The sequence below is a fragment of the Prunus persica genome, chromosome G4 (genome assembly GCF_000346465.2).
Source record: "Prunus persica cultivar Lovell chromosome G4, Prunus_persica_NCBIv2, whole genome shotgun sequence".
NCBI classification, from domain to species: domain Eukaryota; kingdom Viridiplantae; phylum Streptophyta; class Magnoliopsida; order Rosales; family Rosaceae; genus Prunus; species Prunus persica.
This window is the reverse complement of record NC_034012.1, coordinates 2,968,734-2,993,518: the sequence shown is the minus strand read 5'-3', so window position 1 is coordinate 2,993,518 and position 24,785 is coordinate 2,968,734. Positions and strand designations below refer to the sequence as shown.

At 37.6% G+C, this 24,785-nt stretch overlaps 5 protein-coding genes across 7 annotated transcripts; 1 reads left to right on the top strand and 4 right to left on the bottom strand.

The window, feature by feature from the left end:
* LOC18779555 (putative two-component response regulator ARR21) lies at nt 222–3,722 on the top strand. Of its 3 annotated transcripts, none has more exons than XM_020561987.1 (7): nt 222–447; nt 1,637–2,044; nt 2,133–2,209; nt 2,325–2,361; nt 2,509–2,692; nt 2,789–3,191; nt 3,274–3,722. In XM_020561987.1, exons 2-7 carry the CDS (start codon nt 1,711–1,713, stop codon nt 3,490–3,492), a joined length of 1,254 nt encoding a protein of 417 aa, XP_020417576.1. In that variant the 5' UTR covers nt 222–447; nt 1,637–1,710; the 3' UTR covers nt 3,493–3,722. The 3 variants fall into 3 exon arrangements, with proteins under 3 accessions (XP_020417576.1, XP_020417577.1, XP_020417578.1); XM_020561988.1 differs by lacking the exon at nt 222–447 and adding an exon at nt 697–935; XM_020561989.1 differs by lacking the exon at nt 222–447 and adding an exon at nt 945–1,043.
* LOC18778608 lies at nt 4,527–9,336 on the bottom strand. The gene is made up of 4 exons (XM_007212743.2): nt 8,677–9,336; nt 6,940–8,086; nt 5,245–6,834; nt 4,527–5,150 (listed from the first exon to the last, which is right to left on the bottom strand). Exons 2-4 carry the CDS (start codon nt 7,942–7,944, stop codon nt 5,112–5,114), a joined length of 2,634 nt encoding a protein of 877 aa, XP_007212805.1. The 5' UTR covers nt 7,945–8,086; nt 8,677–9,336; the 3' UTR covers nt 4,527–5,111.
* LOC18780282 (low-temperature-induced cysteine proteinase) lies at nt 10,768–14,023 on the bottom strand. The gene is made up of 5 exons (XM_007211763.2): nt 13,472–14,023; nt 12,385–12,617; nt 12,145–12,282; nt 11,527–12,045; nt 10,768–11,270 (listed from the first exon to the last, which is right to left on the bottom strand). Exons 1-5 carry the CDS (start codon nt 13,980–13,982, stop codon nt 11,130–11,132), a joined length of 1,542 nt encoding a protein of 513 aa, XP_007211825.1. The 5' UTR covers nt 13,983–14,023; the 3' UTR covers nt 10,768–11,129.
* LOC18778425 (abscisic acid receptor PYL12) lies at nt 19,054–20,475 on the bottom strand. The gene has a single exon (XM_007213472.2). It carries the CDS (start codon nt 19,825–19,827, stop codon nt 19,282–19,284), a length of 546 nt encoding a protein of 181 aa, XP_007213534.2. The 5' UTR covers nt 19,828–20,475; the 3' UTR covers nt 19,054–19,281.
* LOC18778910 (peroxisome biogenesis protein 7) lies at nt 21,894–23,214 on the bottom strand. The gene has a single exon (XM_007211574.2). It carries the CDS (start codon nt 23,052–23,054, stop codon nt 22,080–22,082), a length of 975 nt encoding a protein of 324 aa, XP_007211636.1. The 5' UTR covers nt 23,055–23,214; the 3' UTR covers nt 21,894–22,079.

The window sequence follows — 24,785 nt, the reverse complement described above, 5'->3', positions numbered from 1 at the left end:
AACCTACACGTCGACACACACAGGAAAACAGATGTGCATGTTGATAATGGGAAAAAGTCCAATTTTAGGTGGGAATTGAAATTGAGAGTGATGACATAAGAGGTCCCCACTCTTGCTTAATTTATTAATAATTAGTTCATTACATTAACAAAGATGAAACTTACTGAACAAAACAACATTTGATTATCATTAATAAACCAATAGACCAGAGAGGAGTCTCCTCGGAGGTCAAGACAATTAAGATAACCACGAGCATTTGAGAGAGAGAGAGAGAGAGAGAGAGAGAGAGAGAGAGAGAGAGAGAGAGAAACACAGCTCAGAGAGCACAGGTTTTGAAAGGACAAGTGTGAAAATTGAAAAGGAGAGGCAAGGAAGAAAAGGGAGAGAGGAATCACATGATTTACAACAATCCAAGGAAGCAGTAGTTGTATGATCTGTATCCATAATGTGAGTATTAACTTTCTTATGCCATGAAAGTCTTGGAATATCTGCATTTGGATGACTTTAATTCCATTGTTTGGAGTCTTTGGACCAAACAAAAACATCCCAAAACCAATATGGCCAAATCTTTTCATTACTAATTAAGAAACTTATATGCATCTCTAGCTCTCCCCTTTCACCGCATCCTCGAATCGGAATGGCGAACTGTTTGATTACTTGGAAGAAGGATTGAGGCAAGTACTTTCACCATCAATGGTTTGTATTTAGGAAAAAGAGAGTGAATAAAGTAACTCTTTAATTATTTTTGTGATGATAATCTAATTAATTGCTTTCTTCTTTAACCACAAATAATCTTGAGTAGGTACCTCCACCTACTCAAGATGATTGTTAGTGAATTTTCCAAGAATTTTGGACACTAATGAAAGGTAGTAGTTGTCTGCCAATCAGTAATCTTTAGGAGGGAGTTCTTCAAGAAGCAATTGATAACCATTAAGGTTGAGATTCTTTCTTTCCTCTTTTCTTCTCTTTTGGTCTCTTTTTCTTCTTTTTTTCGTGATCTCCCACAGCTTCCGAGGATCATAAACATCATGTTTTCTATGGGGGTACGTGATGCAAACATGTAGCATCTCTCTAAAAAAATTTGCCATATCTATTTCCTTATAGGATGGCTCGTTACTTTTGAGAAATTAACCGCCAATGACACACCAGTTTATCAGCTTATGTTCATTACCTGTATATGATCTATTATTTGCCTACTCTAATGTTCATTTCCTTAAACTATGACTATCGATCTATTGATAAGAGATCTTGCTCTCTGCCTCTTTCTCTCAAGAATTAATCATAAAACCTAAATTTTTGTATAGATATGTGTGTGTGTGTGTGTGTGTGTGTGTGTAACTTTGAATTTTTTCTTTTCATCTTTTGTTTATAATTTATTCTGGAGTGGCAGATAACAGCTGAACTCTTGTCAGCATATTGATGAAAACTCTTGTTCTTAGCAATACTAATTAACTTCGATGCATCTTTATATTTTTCAATGATCATGTCCATTCAGGATTTGTTTTCAAAATGTATTTTATTCGGGCGCAATCTTACCAAGCGTGCAGGATGACTATAAAAGGACTTTAGTTTTCCTTTTCTTTTCTTGTGAAACTCACTGTTTTTAATTCTCATTTGATGATTTTTTTTTTTCCAGCAACATACAGCAACCTGATTAAGAGGACATCACTTATCAGTCTTGGGAGTTTAAGAAGCTAGCTAGAGCTAGCCATGACCAATGAGAAAGATTATGGTGATCAGGAAGAAAACACATCAGAGGGGTCTTCCCAATTGAAATGCTCATCCTTTGATTTGAATGAAGAAGCTGGTAGTGATAATTGTGATGATACCAAGGTTGAAGAATTCGAACTGAGTGTTGACGAAGACGACGAAAAAAGAGGTCAAGGGAATATCAATAGTAGTACTGCATCCAGTGCTGAAGGAAATGAAAGGCGGAGAGGGAAAGTAAGGCAATATGTGAGATCGAAAATGCCTCGTCTCCGGTGGACACCTCAACTCCATCTTTCTTTTGTTCATGCTGTTGAAAGACTCGGTGGCCAAGACAGTAAGTTTCTAACTTAGCTAGATCATATTATATATATATATATATATATTTGACATTAGTTTTAATTCTTCTCTTTACTTATTGGTAGGAGCAACTCCCAAGTTAGTTCTTCAGCTCATGAATGTGAAAGGACTTAGCATTTCGCATGTAAAGAGTCACTTGCAGGTATCATAGACTAATTCTTAAACCAGTAGTTTCTGTTCTGATATATAATTTGCCCATCCTTCCTTGTTTTCCCAACTGATATCCTTCTATTTAATAATGCATTTTCCATTATCAGATGTATCGAAGTAAGAAGCTTGATGGGGATGGTCAAGGTAAAATTTCATCTCTCGTCTTTGAGTTTATAATACTGAATTTTAATTTGTTCAAGGAAAAAGAAAGTGAAACAATTAAATAATTCAGATAATAAAAAAAACTCATTCACGCAACTAAATTTCCTTAATTTATTTATTAATGTACAGTGGTATCTGAGAAACAAGAATCCACGCGTGGGAGGGATCACATAGCTTGCATGTTGCACCAAACAATTAAGCAGCCTCGTCAACATGTATACTTTAGAACGGACAACGGTGGCATTGTTGTAGCGACACCTTCACACGACCACAGACAACCACTACACTCAGATTTTAAACCTAACGTTCCAAGGTATATATACTTTAATTTATACTATACAAATTATCTCTCTCTCCCTCTTTCCTTGATCTGTTAAACCTGATGAATGATGTTGTTCTAATAATTAAGGTCATCATGTTCTCTACTAAACGAAGAAGTTGTACAAGGCAACAAATCGATGGACATGACGGTGCGATCGACTACTGTCCCCATAAACCCTAGCCGGTTTCTTGAGGAAAAGAAGTGGCCTCCATTTGGAATGATTAACAAACAACAATGTTGGAGAGCTAAAAGATTTCCTGCCAAAGTCAGTTGGTCACATAATTATAATGGCTCGCAATCTGACCATTTAGTGCGTCATATGCGCACCACACCAAGGTTGAATAATGAGCAGTTTTTCCACAATACAAGATCAACAGAATGGAACCTTGGAGAGAACAAGAACACAAGGCGGTTTCCATCAAATTCATACAATTCTATCAGCAATTCCAGTTGCCACAAAACTGAATTCGAGCCCCCATTTAGGCTTGAGGTACGTTTCTCATAATTTATATTCGTTAGTTTAAATTTTGTTTCGGTATTCTTTATCTAATAATTAACTGATTGAAATACAGTTGAACGAAGAAAAGATTTTGAAGTACAAGGAGTGGATGCCTGAATTGGAATTGGGTCTGAGCCAAAGAGTTGAGAATCATGAGAAGACGATTTTCCAACATCAGATGGTTAGTGAAGAAGCTTATGAAACTGCCCAAAGAATTAAACAAAACTATTACAAAGAGCTTGAGGACAGGAGCAAGCAGGAAATTAGCACCAAGCTTTCTCTCTCTCTCTAATTATTGTAGAACAATGCAAATAGTCATGAATATAGGGCGGGTATATCCAAACACAATTAATTCCAGTGTATACAAATCAATGTCATGTAGCCAGGCCACGTTGAAGCTGAAGTAGTTCTTAAAGTACGTATGTGATGGAAACCAAAACTATACGACTGATGAAGTCTATTGTTTTGAATTTACTACAAGCTTTTTCAAAAAAGAAAAAAACTTGCGGGTGGCTTTTCAAATTTTACTCGTTGAACCTTCTAATGCATGAATGAAGATACATCATTAAATTTCCATGCAGGATTGGATTTGGAAAGAGAGAGTTCAAAAGAGAGGGGGCAATCATCGTGGAGTGGATGTAAGCATTAGAAGAAAGGGGAGATTCTCCAATAAGTACTCTTTAACATATTTCTAATCTCGACAATTGGATTGTATTCATTAGATGTGTTTGTAGATTTAATATACAACATACATGCAATCATCCTGGAGGAGTGGATGTAAGCATTAGAAGAAAGAAAGGCATGGCTGAGTCAACTCATTTGACTCCATTCTTTTTTTATTTTTGGCAACGACTCATTTGAGTCAATTCAGCATTTTATATCCGGTCTAGCAAATAAAAGGGACTGAAGTAAGGGTTTACTTGAAGTTTTTGAGTATAGAGGCAAAAAGACACTAATTTGATTATTATTATTATTTAGCTCAACAACTGTGTTGATGAGATTTGACCTCAACTGTCGGAAATTAGGTACCACGACCAAATGTTCATGAGTTTATGTTATTTATAAGCTAGTGTTTTGGTTGCTAGAATAATAACATTGAAACCTTTTTTTTTGGTCGGAAAACATTGATACTGGGTTAAGTTAAAATAAACTGAATTGAAGTAGGCCATTGATTGGAAGTTTAGATTGAGTCATGAGTTCAATGCAAAGTTTGCCAACAATCTCATAGTGGGACAGCCCACAAAATAATACGGGCCTTAATATAGCTACACAGTCCTGCTTTGGGATTTGTAAGATTTATTTTGCTTTTCTTTTTGGACTTCAAAAAAATAGGAAAAAGACTTTATTTGAGTTCCAAGTAGCTGATGGAGTCTCAGCTTTCTGGTCTATCAAGAACAAACATTTCCTTTTTGACAGAAGCATAGAAACTGCAAAACTGACATATACAAATATTTGAATGATCAATCCATAGGATGATTGACCTAATCTTTCCAAAAATATCAAAGCCAATAAGAACTATCAGCATCATGACCCCAAAAGAAAAAACTATTAATTCCTATACATCAGCATCACAGGAAGCCAAATAAATTAGAATTGCTGTCTGAAAGATATACTCCAATTACAAGAAATTGGGCCCGTGTGACCTTTTTTGCCTATATGCTATCTCAGTTCAACTCGTACGAGAAGAAATCAATTGTAAGCTAGAGAAAGCCAGAAGCAAAAAGCTGAGAAAACCAAAGTTATTCATCTAGTAATATATCATGAGCAAAAACGATGGGGGGAAGAGAACCTCTCTGCAAAAATAAAATAAGTAGATAGCCAGCCGATGTTAACTACTTTTGGTCACCTTCAAACAAACTTTTCAAATGAAGGCAGCAAGCGTGGAGACATTTTTGGAAGACCACGGCAATTCTAACTCTTGGATTGCTGAGAAATATGAGCAATCAATTCCTGTCAAGGGGGAAGAAAAGTTAGAGCTCCCTTTTATCATAGAACTTCTATTGTATATATGAAATTATGTGAGAATGAAGGATGGTGAGATTACCTCAGAATAACGAACATGATCATGGCGCAAATTGGAAGTTTTTACAATGGTTTCCCACTTGGTGCTGGTGGAGGATGTCTTGGAATCCAACCTTTTACTACGTGCTTGTGAAATTGGATATCGCGAAGAAATTGAAGAAAGGGTAGACCAAAGCCAAGACTGAGAAGGTGATCTTGGTAAAGGTGGGGGAAGAGGAGACTGTACAGAAGTAGCATCAACAATTCCTGGATCTGCTTTTATAATCTGACCACTTTTTCCATTAGCACTGGAGTTTGAACAGCTGAATGGCTCAATATGCTGACCAGTTCCTAGCTGAGAGTTCTTCACTGCAACTACTTGGCCTTTGACATGTGAGAGGTCAGATAACGAAGGTAGATTGTCATCAATGGAATCCGATACTTCATGTTCCAATGTGCCACCACCCTCCAAATAAGTCAGGCATTTGATATCTAGAAACGACGATTCAGTACAAGTTTCTTCCGTGTCTCTACTCTTTAATAAGGTATCAAAATCCTCACCAGTAGAGTCTACTTGTTCCTTGGTAACTAAAGAACTTGAATTTGAACATGATAGTTTGGCAGTATTTACAGTATCTACATACAGTGTCTTCTCAATGGTAGGGCTCTCAGAGCGTGGCCCTTGTATACTTCTTTGGTGGCTTAACACTTCCTGAAATTTGTGACCACCCTTGTTACGCAGATTGAACTTACTATTGGCTTTGACACTCTCTTCTCTGGGAATGCCAAGAAACCCCACGCCAGGAAATGGAGACTTTGGTGCTTCATTTCGATAAGGGGATATGCAAGCACTTCGTGAATGCCTGAAGGGAGATGACCTACCATTCTTAAAATCACCAGAATGCGATAAGCAACTGGATGCACCTGCCTGCTTATACTCAGACTTCTGCAATTCACCTGATTTGACTCCACAAGGTGCTTCATTTCTATAGGGGGATATGCAAGCACTTCGTGAATTACTGAAGGTAGATGACCTGCCTTTCTTTAAATCTCCAGAATATGAAAAGCGATTGGACTCACCAGCCTGCTTATACTCAAACTTCTGCAATTCACCTGATTTGACTCCACAAGGTGCTTCATTTCGATAGGGGGATACGCAAGCACTTCGTGAATTACTGAAGGTAGATGACCTACCATTCTTTAAATCACCAGAATGTGAAAAGCGACGTGACTCACCAGCCTGCTTGTACTCAAGCTTCTGCAGTTCAGCTGATTTGACTCCAGAAGGTGCTTCATTTCGATATGGGGATATGCAAGCACTTCGTGAATGCCTGAGGGGAGATAACCTCCCTTTCTTCAGATCACCAGAACGTGTAAAGAGACTGGATTCACCAGCCTGCTTATACTCAAACTTCTGCAATTCACCTGATTTGACTCCAGAAGGTGCTTCATTTCGATAGGGGGATATGCAAGCACTTCGTGAATGCCTCAGGGGAGATGACCTCCCTTTCTTTAGATCACCAGAATGTGAAAAGCGACTGGATTCACCAGCCTTCTTATTATCAAACTTGTGCAATTCACCTGATTTGATTCCACCTTTTGATTTGTGCTTATAAGCAGCATCCAAAGCATGCTAATTAAAATAGTACAAGACTGTCAGTACTGTATATGATTTCTTCTAGTTATTGGATGCAAAAAAATTGAAAGAAAACCAGAGACACGAAAGTGTCCTACTAACCTTGTTGAGTGGTTGGCTGTGAGACCGACCATAAGTAGTTTTTTCTGGTCTTATAACCCCAGAGGAGGAAGACATGAGAGCCCGGGTCCTACCTTTCATCCCTGGAACTGGACTTAAGAGGCATAAAGAATTTCTTAAGCACAACCGAGGAAATAACCCACAACCCTTTGCTGAAATGGAGCCAGAGGGATCATACTCATCATCTTCTCCTTCGCTTTCTTCCTCCTCTTTATATTGGTCATATTGCAGTTCCATGTGAGACCCTTGTTCATTAGGTAAAGGCCTGATATCCTCACGAATTACCCTTGTGACTTGTCTTGGTTGTTCAGGTGCTATATATTGCTTCTTTGCAGCATAATGAGGTGTCTCCAAAGCCATTGCCTTGGCTGCAGGTAAGAAGCGACTCATCATCAAATCTCGAGTTTGCAAATCCACAGAGAAGGCTCTAGATTGCTTTACATCTGCACCATCAGATTGACTCAGACCACTTGCACTACAGTTGAAGGAGAAAGACTCTGTAGGGGAAATCGTCTCAAGTGCATCCGAATAAACATCATCCTCATCCTCCACTTCCAAGGCCCTTCTCTCATTTGTTTTCTCTTTTGAGCACTTCAAATCCATCACATTTTCGTTCGAAGAATATGATTTAAATTGAGGTCTAATCCCATTTCGATCTGCATGATCCTTTTCTAAAGTTTGTTTTGTAACATAATCTATAGGCTTCCCAGGGGGAAGCCTAGGAGTGACAGACGTCTCCTCCCGAGGCTGAGTCTCCGGTTCTTTATCTTCCTTAGCCTTTCCAGGGATGTGCTCCCAGTGAAAAGGAACTGCAACTGGTTCTGTTACCTGCTCCAAACAAAAGTCTGATTTGTAAGGTGGAAGAGTATGTCGTCCATCGGGCCTCTGAATTATCTTCTCTTTCTCTCCATCTGTGCACACTGGTGTTGTAGCAATTCGTCTCACAGACAAAAATCGTGCATTCAAATTCAATTTTCTTTCCTCCATATCTTAATTCAGGTCAAGCCAATTCTGCTCAATCCCTCTATTATTCAAGTTTCACCAACTGAGAAAGAAGCTTCAATTGCTAACAACAGGGATGGCATAAAAGATCATGGTAAATCCCTTACCATCCCAATTGAAATAAATCCTGAAACGGAGAAGAATAAAATCACTAAAACAAACCAGAGTTTATATCAACTAGCATGCTCAACTCCAGTTTTGCTACTTGTAATAGATATGACTGGAAAGAACATTTGAACAACAAAAAACAAAACAGAAAAGCAGTTGATAAAAACATTAACAACTATACAGACAAGCCAAATCCAATAATTTAAAGACAGTCAGTAGGTACTGGGATTTATGAATAAATAACTAACAGAAAAGCATTTAGTAGACGAACTGATTTTTACCTACTCTGACAGTCTCACAACCAAAAGAATTACTAGTTCTGGCCAAGAAGAAAGAATTAACCCTTACAACAACAATCTGCAACCCTCATCACAATTCCATCAATAAGATCTAACAAACAGTAACCTTGAAGTGAGGGCCAAAAGAAGAAACTTAATTGTGAACCCCCCATTTCAAAGAAACAAACAACTATCTCAAATAAAACCCAGAATTACCCAGAAAACCAAAAAAAGTATTTCTGCAAGTTAAATTCATTACAGTTGATAACACCATTGTTCATTAAACAGCCATATCAAAATAAAAGTTCATTGAAGAAGATAAGAGGCATACCTCTCAGGCTCTCACTGCATGAGAGAGAGAGAGAGAGAGAGAGAGAGAGAGAGAGCGAGAGATTGCTTTGAGCCTGCTGATATTTGGCTCCGAGAATGATGCCGTAGAGTTTGGGGAATGAGTGTAACCAAAGAAAAGCAAAGCCAAAGGATGAGAGAGAGAGAGAGGTGGAAGAAGCTGAGTATGTATGTGGTTTTTAACTTTTCGAAGAGTGTATATGGATTGTCGGAACAGAGGAGAGAGAGAGTAAAGTAGACTAAGACCAAACACATGCAGAAGATAAAACTACTGCTGGCTGCTATACTGCATTGTAACATTGTACGGTACATTTGATCATTTTGCTCTGTTCTGCCTTGCTTTGCTTGCTTGCTTGTTCCTAGAAACGTGGTCCCCTCCTCTCCTCCTCCATAAAGTTTTGATCTTTCAATCTTTCTTGTTATGGGATTTTTATTCATCCATTGATTCTTGCTGGGTTATTTATGAAAGCCTAAAATAATTAAATCGGGATTGAGACCTTTGGAGGAGAAGAGGTGTGGTCACGGACATTACGGTTGCGGAACAGAGACCGTTGCTGATCCAAATCTCTTTCCTTTCCTTTATTTCTTCAATCCTGCCAAACTTAGTGGACCGACCTATTTATTTATTATTTCAACTTTCAGACTTTTCAGTCCACTCTCTGACTCCTTGTCCGCGTGGCAACTTTATAAATCATACTCAATCTTTTTTTTCTTTTTTCTTTTTACTAAATCAAAAATTAATTGATTAATTTACAACTTAGTGGTGAAAAAGAAAATTAGGAGAAAAGCTCCGAAAATGTAACAGAAACTCAAATGATTTGATGAGGCAGTGTGTGTCGCTCATAGAGCCTCATCATGAAAGTGGAAAATGAAAGCATATTTGGACCCATTGCCATGTGATGGATGATGCGACTTTCTCTCACTACTTCCGTCTTTTTTCTTTTTTTTTATCTCCGGATGGCAAGATTATTTTTGGGACAATGTCAAAGTTGGGTTGTTGAAATTTGAAACTGAAAAAAGTAGAATTATTTTCTGGGTCTCATATGTCTACAAAATACATGGCATAACATATGATATGGCAGAGAGCCACATGGTAACTTCAATAAAAATAGATTGTCAATCAGCAATGCCTTTTTCTAAAGTTCCCTTAAATTGCGGAGGCCACCCTACAGACCAAAAGTTGTTCTTAATTGGGGTTATTTTGGTAATTAGACTGGGTCAACCGAACATTACGGGCATTCGACATTCGATTGGGGAGTGGGACTCTCCCGTATGATGTATCTTCGTTGGTCCATGTTACTGCCTTGTTATAACAATTTAATTGAAGTAGCAAATGAGTTATCAAAACCAGAGGTTTGAATTCCACTCGTGTAGATGGAAGACAATAATATTTGTGATCAAGTTATGACTAGTCTCGTTGTGGTGACAGTAACTTTTGTTGTTAGTGCATTATTCCGTTGTAAAAAAATTCATGTAAATAAAAGTATCGTTAGAGATACCACTGTTAATGTGAATAAGATGTTGGAAGATATTGGTTCAAACAGATTGATAATGATTTTATTCTAACTACCTGCAATTAAGCAGATAGAATGATTAGGATGATTGTTCATAATTAGACAATTATTTGAAATTATTTCCTAGTTTTACACGTCTACAAATCTACTCTTGTATACCAAGAAAGTACATTTAACTTTTTCTTTTCTTTCTGATATATGAATCAAGTAGGTTTTTATTTAATGAAGAATAGATGGGGAAAAAAACTCAATATCATCAGCCAGGAAAGCAACTCTTGCAGTAGCAGCAGAGGGCTCAGCAATAACATGGCAGGCAGCCCAAGTCCACAGTGAGATCACAGGAGGCAAGGCAATCTGCAACTCCAATTGAGCCTCATAAATTACCAATAGGACCCTCAGGTCCTTTGTCAAGGAAGAAAGTCTGTCTTGTAGAAGTACTCACTGTTGTAACTGAGTGTGATGCACTGGGACAAGGTAGTTTTCAGCTACATGGATATTGTATTTTGTTTTGTCTAATTTTTGATTGGCTTAGAATTGTTGTTGAGCTAGAAGAATGGCAATTAGTACAATAGGTTTGTATAAAGACCATACATATATTACAAAGCCAGGACAACAATTGTTCAATCTGTCTTGAACCTTATCTGCTACAAGATTGGAAAATAAAATACATCAAACTTAGCTGTAATCGATCAAATTATTCTGTCCGTTGCATCACGCAGAGAAAAATCACTTTTCTCAAATATGTTTCTGTTTCAGGTTTCGTTTACAGCATATGTTTAATGAATCAATGTTCACAAGAACATATGTTAAAAAAACAAAAAAACAAAACAGGAGGAACAAATGCCTGTTTTACATAAATTTAAATACCAATAGTGACAACCTTCTTCAAACTTCACAGAAACAATAACTTCCTTTCCCTTTTTCAGCGCATTGCAGCAAACCGGTTCATCTTCCACTGCAGTGGGTGGTATGTCTTCTCTGTTTGCTCTACTTTAGTCCATGGGAGCTTGTGCTTGGCCATTTTTCTCTTCTTTGCAGACACTCCCCAGAAATCTCCCGCATTCTGTGTAATGAAAATATGAGAGACATTAGTTATTAGTTTAACGGCCGGCTCTATTGATTCTATGTATCTACTTTGAGAGGTAAATGAAATGATTCTGTATACACTTGACGACTTTTTTCCCTTTTCTAATATGCTTCATAACTTGCTACACTAGGTTAAGTATTAGTTTGCAACTTGCGAAGTACACTATAATGTTGGTTTTCAGTGTCAAACACCAAGTAGATATTGAAATGAAACAATGATAGAATTTCCATACCTTGAGGCAGAGACCATCTTCAACATCACAAATGGGATAATCACTTGGGCAGCAGTAGTCAGTTCCGGTGCAGCAAACCGCATTCTGATATTCACAGCAACCATAGATGAGGCAGTAGTCCAAGAATTCAAAGAGGCAACAGCATGTCTCATCACTTGGACAATAGGAGAAGTCTCCACAGTCACTTGGTGAAGGAGAGGGAGGTGGCGGTGGTGTCACTGGTGTAGGTGGTGTTGGTGGAGGGGGTGGTGACACTGGTGTAGGAGGTGGTGGTGGAGCTGTTGGGGATGGTGCAGATGACTCCTTGGTAGGATATGAAGCCATGGCATTGATTGCACAAACCCCATATTTTAAATTAGTGTTCCTTCTTATGTAAATGTATCCATCCATCCCCCAACTAGTCCCCCACGAATTCTTTACAATCCAGTAATCTTCATCGCCTTCAGAGCCATATCCTACGACCAGAGGTGCATGGTCAATGTCATCTGGATTGTCGGAGCAGTCGCCATCGTAGATTCCCTGATTGAATCATATTAATTTTTTTATTATTAAAATTATGTCTGAGTAACATTTCAGATATCCAAGCCAACCAGTGAAATGAACATAAATTAGACTTACTCCTGTGTATAGTTGGAAATCCCACGCAGAACCATCTATACCAACACTAAAGGGTTGCTGAACGGCAGCACATAAAAGATCACCGTCTGTTTCTCCCACATCTTCATAACCATCAATGGTGACAACTTTAGTTTCCTCCTGATTAAGGCATCACACAAATAAGAACAGAGGAAAATAGGCAAAATTTGTTCCGGACAAACACAATATGTATTATTAATAAGCTATAGGGTTGAACCCGACCTTGGTGACATTGCAGGTACCATCCACACCTGTGTATGGATAATTTTTTTCTGTATCGATACCACCATTGTCAATAACCCATTCAAAAGCATAGTCCATGTAGCCTCCATCACATCCCTCGTTGGTACCGTCACAATCCACAAGTTCTTGTTCTGAAAGACTAATGAGTTCTCCGGTGGCTATTGCATTGATTCCTTCAATAGCTCCGGTGGTAGAGAATGCCCAGCAACTTCCTGTGAACACAAAAACAAGATTTCTTTAAAAGATCAATAAAACTTAGCATGAGTGTCAATTTACAGACAGGACATGTCGTTTATAACTTGGGAGCACCAAGCATGATATGCCGTTTTCCAAAATTGAAAGAAGAAGAAGAAGAACAGTATCATCAAATATCAGTTTTGTAAGAAAAATGGTTTGTTCAATAAAACAGTAAAAGCGAGCACTGCAAGACATTTGTAAATGTAATATCCTGAGGTCTGAAAGCTATATTGTTATTTTACTACATAACAAGTTTTTGGGAAAAAAAGTCTCTAAAGAATCTTTTAACATCCTGACCATGTGACTTTTGATATCATCGATTGATTGTAGAAAGTGGGCGATACCAAATAGTCAATGAAGGATGAGTTCTAAAGATCTTGGCCTTATTTGGAAATTCATTTCATCTATTCTATTGGTTGTATCTAAAATCTCCCGTTTTATTGGAAGATTTGTTTTGACCCCAAAGTTGGTTGTGTTTCATTTCTTTCCTCACTTATTGCTCGAAGTTCAGATTGTTTACGCCTTTTTTCAACCAATTCTGTTATATTTCATCCTAAAGTTTATGTATCTGAACCTATTTAGAGCAGCAGTGCTGCAGCACGAAAGTATGTGTAATCCCGAGTTGATTAGAAGAACCAATGATGGTCTAGTGCATCTGTCCTAAAACCTTTTGAATCAATCTACAGGGAGAAATCATAAACATTCTGGTGTCTGACTTTTACAAGTCCAAAGTGTTCCCACAACAGTACTCAGAAGAACTATTTATATGCACTTGTAAAAAAATTGAAATGTATTTACTAGTAAATGAAATAAATGATTTGAAACATACCACAACTGCCTTGGTCCTTGACACCAGTCACAGCTCCCTTTTTCCTCCAATCCAAAGCTGAAGGAGCCTCACATGAATGCACTGGTTCTTCATGCATTCTCCTCATCATACTGTTCCTTTTGTTGGTGGGCATTTTCAGCTTTTTAGACAAGTAAGTCTTCCTAAACTCCTCATTGCTCATATCAGCAAACCTATTCAACCCCACCCTCTGGCTATCATGTGCATTGTTTGCAGCCCTCTTCTTTGCAGTCTTCTCCAATACAAACTTGAGGTTCCTCTTGAAATTCTCAAACCTCCTCTCACTCTCTTCAGCTTGCCTATACACCTTTCCATGCTTCTGCTTCCAGAGCCTGAAGAGCTCCACCACTCTCTCTTCTGCAGGGAAGTTGTTGAGCACTTCATTTTGCTCCACTATGGAGTATTCACTTGGGAGGCTATGGCAAGAAGATAAGCATGCCAGTGATGCCCAGATGAAGAAAGCAAAAGCCAGCTCAATTTTGTGGGAACCCATGATTTCCTCAACTGGGTTTCCACTAAAGATGCTTGATTTTGATCCATCTCCATTGTAAGTATTTAAGGTCACCTAGCCAGCTGCAGGGCTGAACCTACCAGTCAATTAGAACATTTCCCTCAATAAAATCTTCTTTCTTTAATTCTAAACAGGACAAGAAACCAACTTGCTGTAAATAATACCGGAATTTTTAATTTATTTGTTGAAGCACCAAGATTTGTTGGTGGTGTGGTGTGGTCTGGAAATCCTTACCCGTCTGTTCTTCAGACCCTTTGACTTGAGAGTGGCAGGCTGGAAGCAGAGAGACCTACCATTCAACCGTCTATGAAGCTTTAAAAGTTTAAAACTTCAAAACAATTAGATAAATAAAGGGGTAAGTAAGAAGAAGAAGATCAATATGTTGGACCTAAGAAAGAAGTAAAATTAGGTTTCGAGAAGGGAGATTCACTATTATAGGGGTAAAGGTCAACTATAGGTATTTTGGAGCACTTTGGCTTTTGTATCTTACCAAGAGGATCTCAAGATACAAACTAAATCGAAGCAAAACTGTATCCTCTTAGGGTTCGTTTGGTACATAGGTTTGACTTGGACTGGTAGGGATTAAATTTAATATCATATTTGTTTTATTTAATTCTAGTCTTAGATGAGATTGCTAATATCGGGCCCACCAAAAGCCCCTCCTTAGGAGGGGACTACTAAGCCCCTCCTTAGGAGGGGACTACTAAGCCCTTATAGAAAGAAAGGATTAGCTAGTCATATGTTCACCAATGTATAAGATGCATATATTATATTATTATAATGTACATATATTACTATTATTATTATTATTATTATTATTATTATTACATACACATATACTATAATGTAGATATATACATGTATATACACATATACATGTATATATATACATACAGTCCCCTTCTATTGAGGGATCCCTCAAATAAAATTATTTAAGGGACGCCCTTTAGGGTACCCTACAATTTTTTTCCCAATGATCCAGACCATCTATTTTTTACGTCTTCATTCATAGATCATCCTAACAAAAAATTAGACAAATCGGAAACCGTTTCGACATCCAATTGTGTCTTACAAAATCAATGAACACGGTACTTCAAGAAAATGCTAAAATTTCAATAACTTAATTGAGTGGTCAAATGATATCGGATTCAAGTGATTTTTTGTAGGGATGATCTTTGAATGAGTATCTACAAAATAAACGGTTTGGATTAGTGAAATACAATCCGGAGTGGGGCCTACAAGGGGTGTCCCTCAAATAAGCTTATTTGAGGGATCCCTCAATGGAAGCTCTCTGTATACAGTCCCCTTCTATTGAGGGATCCCTCAAATAAAATTATTTGAGGGACGCCCTTTAGGGTACCCTACAATTTTTTTCCCAATGATCCAGACCATCTATTTTTTACGTCTTCATTCATAGATCATCCTAACAAAAAATTAGACAAATCGGAAACCGTTTCGACATCCAATTGTGTCTTACAAAATCAATGAACACGGTACTTCAAGAAAATGCTAAAATTTCAATAACTTAATTGAGTGGTCAAATGATATCGGATTCAAGTGATTTTTTTGTAGGGATGATCTTTGAATGAGTATCTACAAAATAAACGGTTTGGATTAGTGAAATACAATCCGGAGTGGGGCCTACAAGGGGTGTCCCTCAAATAAGCTTATTTGAGGGATCCCTCAATGGAAGCTCTCTGTATATACATATATACATATAATATATATATAAATACATATAGATATATACACGTGTATTATTATTATAATATACTCATATACACATACATATTAATATTATAATAATAGCATACATGTATACATGTATATATGTAATATATATTCTATTATATTATATATTAATGTACATATATACACGTATATACATGTATATATATAAACACATATATACATATATAATATATAAATATATATAGATATGTACACGTATATTATTATTATAATATACCCATATACACATACATATTAATATTATAATAATAGCATATATGCATATATGTAATATATATATATTATATTATATATTATAATACATATATATAAGCATATATACATATATGTGTATATATATTATACCCATGTATGTATTATAATATAAATATACACACGTATATATACATATACATTTTATATTTATACTATATGTATATATTATAATCAGTCCCGATCTCTTGGACCACAGGAGTCCAAGAGATTGTGGTCACCCACCGTTGGATATTAATCTAATGGTATAAAAAAGTTTATTAAAATGAGTGCAAGAGTGAGTGAACCGTTGAATTTACATCCAACGGTGAGTGACCACAAATTTCTTGGACCCCTGTGGTCCAAGAGATCAGGACTAATATTATAATATACATATATACATGTATATTATTATTATAACATACCCATATATATTATCTATTATAATATATATATATATATGTATATGTATTATACCCATGTATATATTATAATATATAGATACACCTATATACACATATATTATATACATGTATATATGTATATTATAATACCCATGTATATATTATACCCTTACCATCCTCATTTCTCTCAAACATCTTATCCACCATGCTACAAACAACTTTGTGATTTTATGGTATGCCTTTTGATATTTATAATGTTTCTTTTTTTTTTGAGTTCTCCTCTATTTTCCGTCTCTCTTCTCCTCTTTTTTTTTTTTTCTCTCTTTTCCTTTCCTCTTCTCTCCTTTTTTTTTCTTTTTTTTCCTTCTCTTTAGTTTTCTCTCATCTCTCTTTTTTCTTTCTTTCTTTCCTTCAATCTTCTCTTCTCTCTCTCTCTCTCTCTCTCTCTCTCTCTCTCTCTCTCTCTATTTTTTTTTCTTTCTTTTCCTTCTCTCTTCTCTCTTCTCGCATCTCTCTATCTTTTTCTTTCTTTCTTTTCCTTATATTTTCTCTACTCTCTCTGTTTTTTTTAATTAAAATTTTTTCGATTGTGAGTTTTGTAACATGCATGTTATTCTTTATAAACCCGTTACACGACTCGAAACCCGCAAGATAAAAGATCACCGAACCCGACACGACACGTTTATTAAATGAGTTGGGTTCGGATTGAGCATTCTTGACACGTTTATTATCCCGACACGACACGACTCATTACCAACCCTACTGCAAACTCTCATACTGGACAATCATAACTCAAATTACAAACAAACGAATTAGTTGATTGTCTTTATTATCTTTAACATGATAGTAATTAACTAAAACTGAAGTTCAAATATCAAATTAAGAAAAAAAGTAAATGTAAGTTTTAGTTACAAAAAAATTTTGACTTCTAAAAAAAGAAAAAAAATTCAAAAAGAAAGAAAAATTTTTAAATCAAAGACATGCAAATGTAAATGATTCCTTAGGAAATCTAAATATAAATAAAGACAATTTTATCCATTTTGATTTCTTTTAAAAAATTTCTCTCTCATTTAAGTTTTTCCAAAATCCACAAAAAAGTAAAATATAAAAACAGAGCTAGTTACAAACCAGTTTGACGCACTGCCTCAATCCATATGGTTGATTATTTCTCTTTATTATCTTTAACATTGTTACGTCACAAGTACAAGTGTACCTTGTGAACTTCCACGTGGGTATTTGAGTTTATCTTAAGATAGGAGTTGGAGCTGCCCAAAGAGTCTGCTAGCAATATAAATACATATTTTCTCCTATACAGTGTACAGACATCGGGATGGTAAAAATCTCCAAAGGGTCGAGTCCTCAGCCCTAATGGGGTGAGATTTTGGGATAAATTAAAGGGGGTATGGGGATTCCTGAATTTTAAAAATTCTCAATTGGTGACGGATCAGGAATTATATTGTTATCCCATTTTTGAACCCGGCCCAATAAGTCATATTTATTTTTTAAATTAATAAATATATAATATAATATAACAAGTAAAACATAATAAATATTTTTGTTACAAGGTATAAATTTTTTTATAAATATTTTATCTTGGGATCTGATTTTGGTTCTTGGGGTTATCATGAATTTTGTACTGGGTACGTTCTTATAACTTGGCTTTCCCATATTCAATCAATTTGAAGAGCATGCAAGCGAGAATTTTTTTTACTTTTTTTATTACAGGTTTATTTTGTAATAAGGTATGATAAATTTTTTTAAATAGAAAATTTGGAGATTTGGGGCGGATTTGAGAGACATTCCTCTTATATTGTGCGGATGTCATGTATGATATTTGTATAGAAGAATAACTGACGTCTTGTATTTTTTTTACTATTCTTTTCTGTTTTTCTTTTTATTTACAGTGACATCCGTACGTTATTAACGTGTAAATGTCTGTATAGAAGAATAACAATATATATTAATATATTTGTATAAATATAATACGACCGCCCCATGAATGTATTTGTAGTTATCTGACTGATTTTGGTTTGGAAAACTTTGTTTATTTATTTGGTACAGTAACAGCCGCGACTAGGAGAACAGAATACTTGTGGATAAGAAAAATCGAAGCTCTAGCGTCAACTATCTGCTGGTCTCGTACGTAACTAACTTCCGGTAAACTGTTAGGTTGGTTTTTTCAGACTTGGTGGCCCTCTGTCCGTGTTATAATATGTACCGAGGAAATCCCAAAAATGATTTCAAGCATATATAAACATTTTGATGCTAATTGTCAAGGGTTTCGAATAAACAATATGCCAGGTTATAACAACCCCAACAAATGTTTTATATTAGAGCCTCACATTATATTATCATAATTATTTGGTATTAGGTAGATCTAATGTAATGTCACGCTCTCTCCATTCTTCAACTAAAAAATAGTGATGGGTTTTATATGCATTTATTGATTTGTGGCCCACTGGTTTCAGGCTTGTATTTCTGGCCGAGTGAGATATTCGGTGTTCCCATGGCCATCGTGGATACGCAAAAACAAAAGTAAAGCGAAAAATGACATGTTTACTAATCAGAAATCGAAGTATGTAACAATCAAAGTGTGAATGAATCGGAATAAGCATGAGAGACATTCTCATTAAGGAATTGGAGTGAAAATAAAGTTGATTCCCAGTAAAATGTATACTATCATATGAAGATTCTTAACGCGCAGAGTAACTCTAAAATCACATATTTATTACAACAAGAAAGAAGTCAACATCAACCGCACTACCCATGCACAAAATATGTAACAAGCCAAATGGGGAAGCTACCTTCTCAACTCTCAAATATAAGTAATTACAATTACCAGCTTTAACCTCTAACCAAAAAAAGATTAAAAACCCTTTAAGCCTACAAGCTAATTAATTATTAGCAGCCATCTTTTCTGTGACTTTAGCCAGCGACTTAAGATTGCAGCCTATGATCGTATTAGTAAACAAACAAGTGTCCTCCTCGCTGCTCCCGGCAGGCACATCCACCACATACGACTGAATCACAACAGCCTTCCCTTCCTCTTCTCCGTGCACGGTAGTGGTAGAACTGTAATTTGCAAGCCTGTGATCTCCACCAACAATGCTATAATGCATGACATGCATGTTGTCGTCGAGCTCATCCAGCCTCTCCATGCTGGTTTTCGCCGGCAAGCCGGTTTTAACCACGACTTCCCGGATGCTTCCGATGCCTCCATTGCCGGCACGCATGCTGCAGCTCTTGATGAACTGCTTGTAGGCTTGAGGGTTGTCGAATTGGCGGAGGACGGACCAGACCAGGGGCAGCGGGGCGTCGATGGTTTGGACAAGGCTCGAGCCACACTGGTTTGGTAACAGAGTGTGGCTATGGTAGCTGCTGATCATGAGCTGTGTTTTGGTTGGGGTTTGTTGCTTTTGGGTTGGATAAAATACCACCATCTCAAGCCAAGGCTTCAGGTGACAAGTCGTTGTTTGCTGTTGAGGTTGGAGACAATGTGAGTTTAGGGTTATATATAAAGAAGGTAAGGGCGGTGGTTTTGGTTTGCTCACATCCGTGTGTGGTTAGTTACTTCATGAAAAACAAAGAAAGTTTGGCTTCTCATGGCAGGCTTAAGGATGTCTTGGGACTTGGAGTTTTTGATGAATTGTGTGCTTGGCGTCTAAGTTAGCCCTTGCCAAGTTGCCATTGGATTGGACTGTGCTTTCTCATGTGCTTTTCATGTGCTCGTTTCTTGTTTCTAGTATTCGCTTGTCTTTTGCGAAGCCTTATTACTTCCCGATTCTCAGACTAAAAACTTTCATCTTTATGTGAAGGACAGGTTCTCTTCGTTTAACGCTTGTGTCCAAGTGGACCACCATATCTTGACATGTCAGCAATGATGGCAAGATGTGTCCATGTGGACCATATCTTGACATGTCAGCAAAGAGCCTGCGTGACAATTGTCAAATATACGTAGTTCACTCTTCCAGCTGTATACATTCGCTGTCATCCAACTAAGCAAATGAACCTAATTGCAGTTAACTATATTATAATATGGCCACGTGGACGAGTCATACCACGTCACAATATTCAAGAATCACACACAAAAATTTCATCATCCTAGTTCTGCATCAAAAGAGTAACCTCAATTTGGATTCTTAATTTACATTGTTTTATACGAATTTTCATTGGGGTAAATCAGATTTCTTGAATTCTCATTTGCCTTCCCTGTATTTGGATCCTAATCATATAATCATAGAAGGAACCAAAGCTCAACAGCAGAAATAAAATCTAGTGCGCCTATGCGGGCAGCTTAACATTGGCCCACACAAAGCACCGAAGCTAATTACAGCATGTTAAAAGAATTTTGACTTCTGCACACTTCATTTGAGTTTCTACTGACCAAAAGTCTACACTTCTGATCTCCATTTTATGTGCACTAATCCTATTTCAAATTACAAATTTGGGAAAGGTATGATGATCACTCACCAAACAGAAAATGGAAACTTGGCTTCTTTCTGGTGTCGAGATCAAACGAACATTTTTTGCTCTACCTGCTTTCTGGACTCCGGCTAATAAGTTTATTGACTACCCAGTTTGCTGGGAAGGTTTCAAAGTGACCGTATAGTGCACTCCCATCCCATGCTAGGAACAAATCCAACTGATTGCCTAAACTGTAATGCAGGACAAATGTAGAATTGAATAGCTGAAGAAACTGTAGTTAATGCTTTACTTGACAAAGAAACGACGGAAATAAAAACATAAATCCAATTAATAGGTTGGGGTGCTGAGATCAAGTCACTGTTTCAAGCTTCCTAGTGTCATTTTCTTTCCTAGCTTTTCATCCTAAATCAAAATTTCTACGAGACATGCTGAAATGTTGCAAGATAGCACTTTTCAATAGCAGGGTAAGCACTTTTACTCTGCAGAATCCTATATGCATCCAAGAACGCACTAAATGTTATAAATCCAAAGAGCTTAACCATTTTTTGGTCCTACAAGTACATCCACTAAAACTCTGGAACTTATACCCTGCTTCTCTTGGGCACGCACAAGCACACTTAGCGAGTCCATTTCTACCGATAAGGCCATTAATGACTTTCAAAACCTTGGCCTACTATAACATTTCTGAATAACCAACAGCTTTACCTTCAAGCAACAAACATAGTCCAAGCAGATAGTGTTAATTGTGTGCATTGAAACCAAATCGGAAATACCAAATCATAAGAGAGCATGTAAGTCAAGCATCAATAATAGGCGTATAGAAAAATTAGGAACTGGCATAATCTGATGGCAAACCATAATCCATACAAATGCCACCCATGGCTTTCTCCCGCAATCCACCGTGAGTACCAATTGCAATGTCTCTATCATTTCTATCAATTGCAATGTCTCTATCATTTCTATCTTGCTGAAGAAATCAAGTGACTGTCTCATGTAGCACTAAGCACAAAAAATGATCATCCCAGAATAGCAAGAACCATAATGAAAAAAAGCAGTGCTGTTAACTAATTGAGGCTCCGAATTTTATCAAGCAAACATAGGCAATCCCATTCCCATCAAAGAAGCCAAAGAACAAAAAAATAAAGCTTCTTGTTTATTAAATCTTCTATACAAGATCAAAGGGATTATGATTCAGTAACAGCAGCATTGGAGCAATCACAAAATTCACAATTCAAAAACTATCACAAGAAAATCAGAAACTACCCTTTTAAGGCGCTCTGGGGTCGGTCCCGTGCTGCCAAACGTACGCAAGCTCATCCCAGCCAGTACTTGCCAGAAGCCCCTCCACAAGAACACTCATATCCACACCAACCACGAATTCGGTGTGATGGTCGTACCGAGCTACCAGCGCGTCCTCCATCATATAATCCCACAAGCAAACCGACATGTCGTATGAGCACGACATCATCAAGCTCTGCCTGTGCGGCGAGAACTTGATTTTCCTCACCGCGTAGCTGTGGCCGTTGAGCACCGAGATCGGAACCCTAATGCTCCTCACGTCCCAAACTTTGATCGACTTGTCGACGGAGGCCGTGGAGATGCAGCAGTCGTCGTACTTGTTCCAATCGCACGCGAGGATCTCGAGCTCGTGAGCGGGGATGATCATGGTGGAGCCAGGCTCACGCACGTCCCAGACGCGTAGGGTGCAGTCGCCGGAGGCGGAGGCGAAGACGTCGGCGTGGCGAGGGTTCCAGACGGCGGAGTAGACGCAGTAGGCGTGCTCCTTGAAGGTCCGGACGGAGGCGGGCCGGTCAACGGTCCACAGCTTGACGGTGTCGTCCCAGGAGGAGGTGAGGAAGGAGTCGCGGCGCGTGGGGTTGTAGTCGGCGGAGCTGACCTCGCGCGTGTGCTCATGGAGGGAGCGGAGGGGGTTGGAGGCGGGGGGCAGAGCGACGTCGTAGAGCTTGACTGAGCCGTCGGCGATGGCGGCGACTAGAAGGGAGTCGTGGGACTCGGACCATGCGACGTCGTATACGCCGTCGGCGGTGTCATAGGCGATGAGCTCGGTGATTGGCTGGTGGGGTGCGGCGGGGCCCAGCGGGGCCGGGGAGAGGTCGATAACGTGGAGGCGGCCGTTGCCGAGGATGCCGAAATTTTGGGAGGTGGCGACGGCGAGCCGAGACTCGTAGAAGGGGCTGAACTTGATGGAGTAGCCGTTGAACGGGGTTTTAAATACTGGCATTGTTAGTCCAATCGAGGTGGAATTTCCGGTGCTCTCTCTGCGTCTGGCGTTTGGATTTTGGGGATCTCACGGTCTGAGACCTTTGGATTTTTTCTTTTTTCTTTTCTTTTCTTTTTCTCTCATCATTGTTTTGTTTTATTTTATTTTATTTTATTTTATTTTATTATTGTTTGGGAGATTTTGGAAAAGCCCAAAGGAGAGAGAAAATTTTTAAAAGAAGCAAAAATGGACAAAATTGTCCTTATTTATTTTTTGATTTCCTAAGAAATCCTTTACATTTGCATGTCTTTGGTTTGAAAGTTGAGAGGTTATTCTGTCTTTTTTCAAAAAGCTTTGGTTTTTTCCAAAAGTGAAAGTTTTTTTATGAGTAAAACCTAAATTTACTTTATTGTTTTCGCTTGTCATCGTCTTGGAATGTGGAAAGTTCGAAACTAATTTTCATTTTTCCATTTCGGATTTAATCGTCTTTTCTCGATATTTCATTTTTGTGAAGCATGTGCTCAGCCCTTGGACTGGACCATCGTTATAGGACTGGACTACTCATGTGGGATAAATTGGACTAACCAAGCATGTAAAATGGGGCCAGGCCCTAAATCTTCAAGGCCGGGCTCCAGATTTTAATCCATAAACGTAGGCGGGCCAAGTCTGCCTCCATTTTCGTAAATTTCGATTCAGGCTCTGTCTAACTAATCAAAATTCGTTCTATACATGACAAGAGAGTTGTAGCTCAAGCGCGTAAAAGCAGTTATTTTTGCATCCTATGTTCTGTATTGAATTCCTCCTTTCCAAAGTAAATATTTTCAACAAAATATTGTCACGACTCACAAGTACCTGTAATATATTATTTATGTATAAATCAACGATTATCAATCATAAGTTAATGAGTATACTTACTACAGTTTACGTATGCAATGCATGCACACCGAACTGTAGCGAGCAAACATGATCAACTTAATCTAAACCATACAATCTTTTTCTCAACTTAATTTATAAGTTAGAACTGCACACCGAACTGTAGCAAGCAAACATGATCAACTTAATATAAACCATACAATCTTTTTCTCAACTTAATTTATAAATTAATATAAACCATACAATCTTTTTCTCAACTTAATTTATAAATTAGAACCGCACACCGAACTGTAGCGAGCAAACATAATCAACTTAATCTAAAACATACAATCTTTTTCTCAACTTAATTTATAAGTTAGAACCGCACATCGGGTGTAGAAAGGCAGCCTTTGACATGATAAATGGATTTTGGAATAGCTTGTTTTTGGTCGTGGGGTACCAAACAGGGTCCCGTAATTTTAGAATGGGGTTGAATTTTCAGCTGGCGAAATTTGGACCCTTCCGGAACGACTCATTAATAAGGTTTGGATTTGTTCGGCCTCCATTATTATAATATCTCGCAGATAATATAACAATAAACAAATGAATATTAAGTCATTCATAAACATTTCCGAACACAATTCTTTATTTCTTTTTGCAAAGTTTTAGTAGACTTTTGTGGGCTCCGGATTTGAATTTTACCTAATCCACTATTCCAACACATTCACATGCAAAAGAAAAGGAGCTTTATAATATTTGCTGCACCCTCAATATAGTGGATATGTAATTTTTGGGTCCACAACCTAATAGTTTTGAAATCTGAATTTCCATTTCCAAATATATATATTCATTGCAAATACAAAAATGAAACACCATGTATGTATGGCCCCTCCCCCTCCG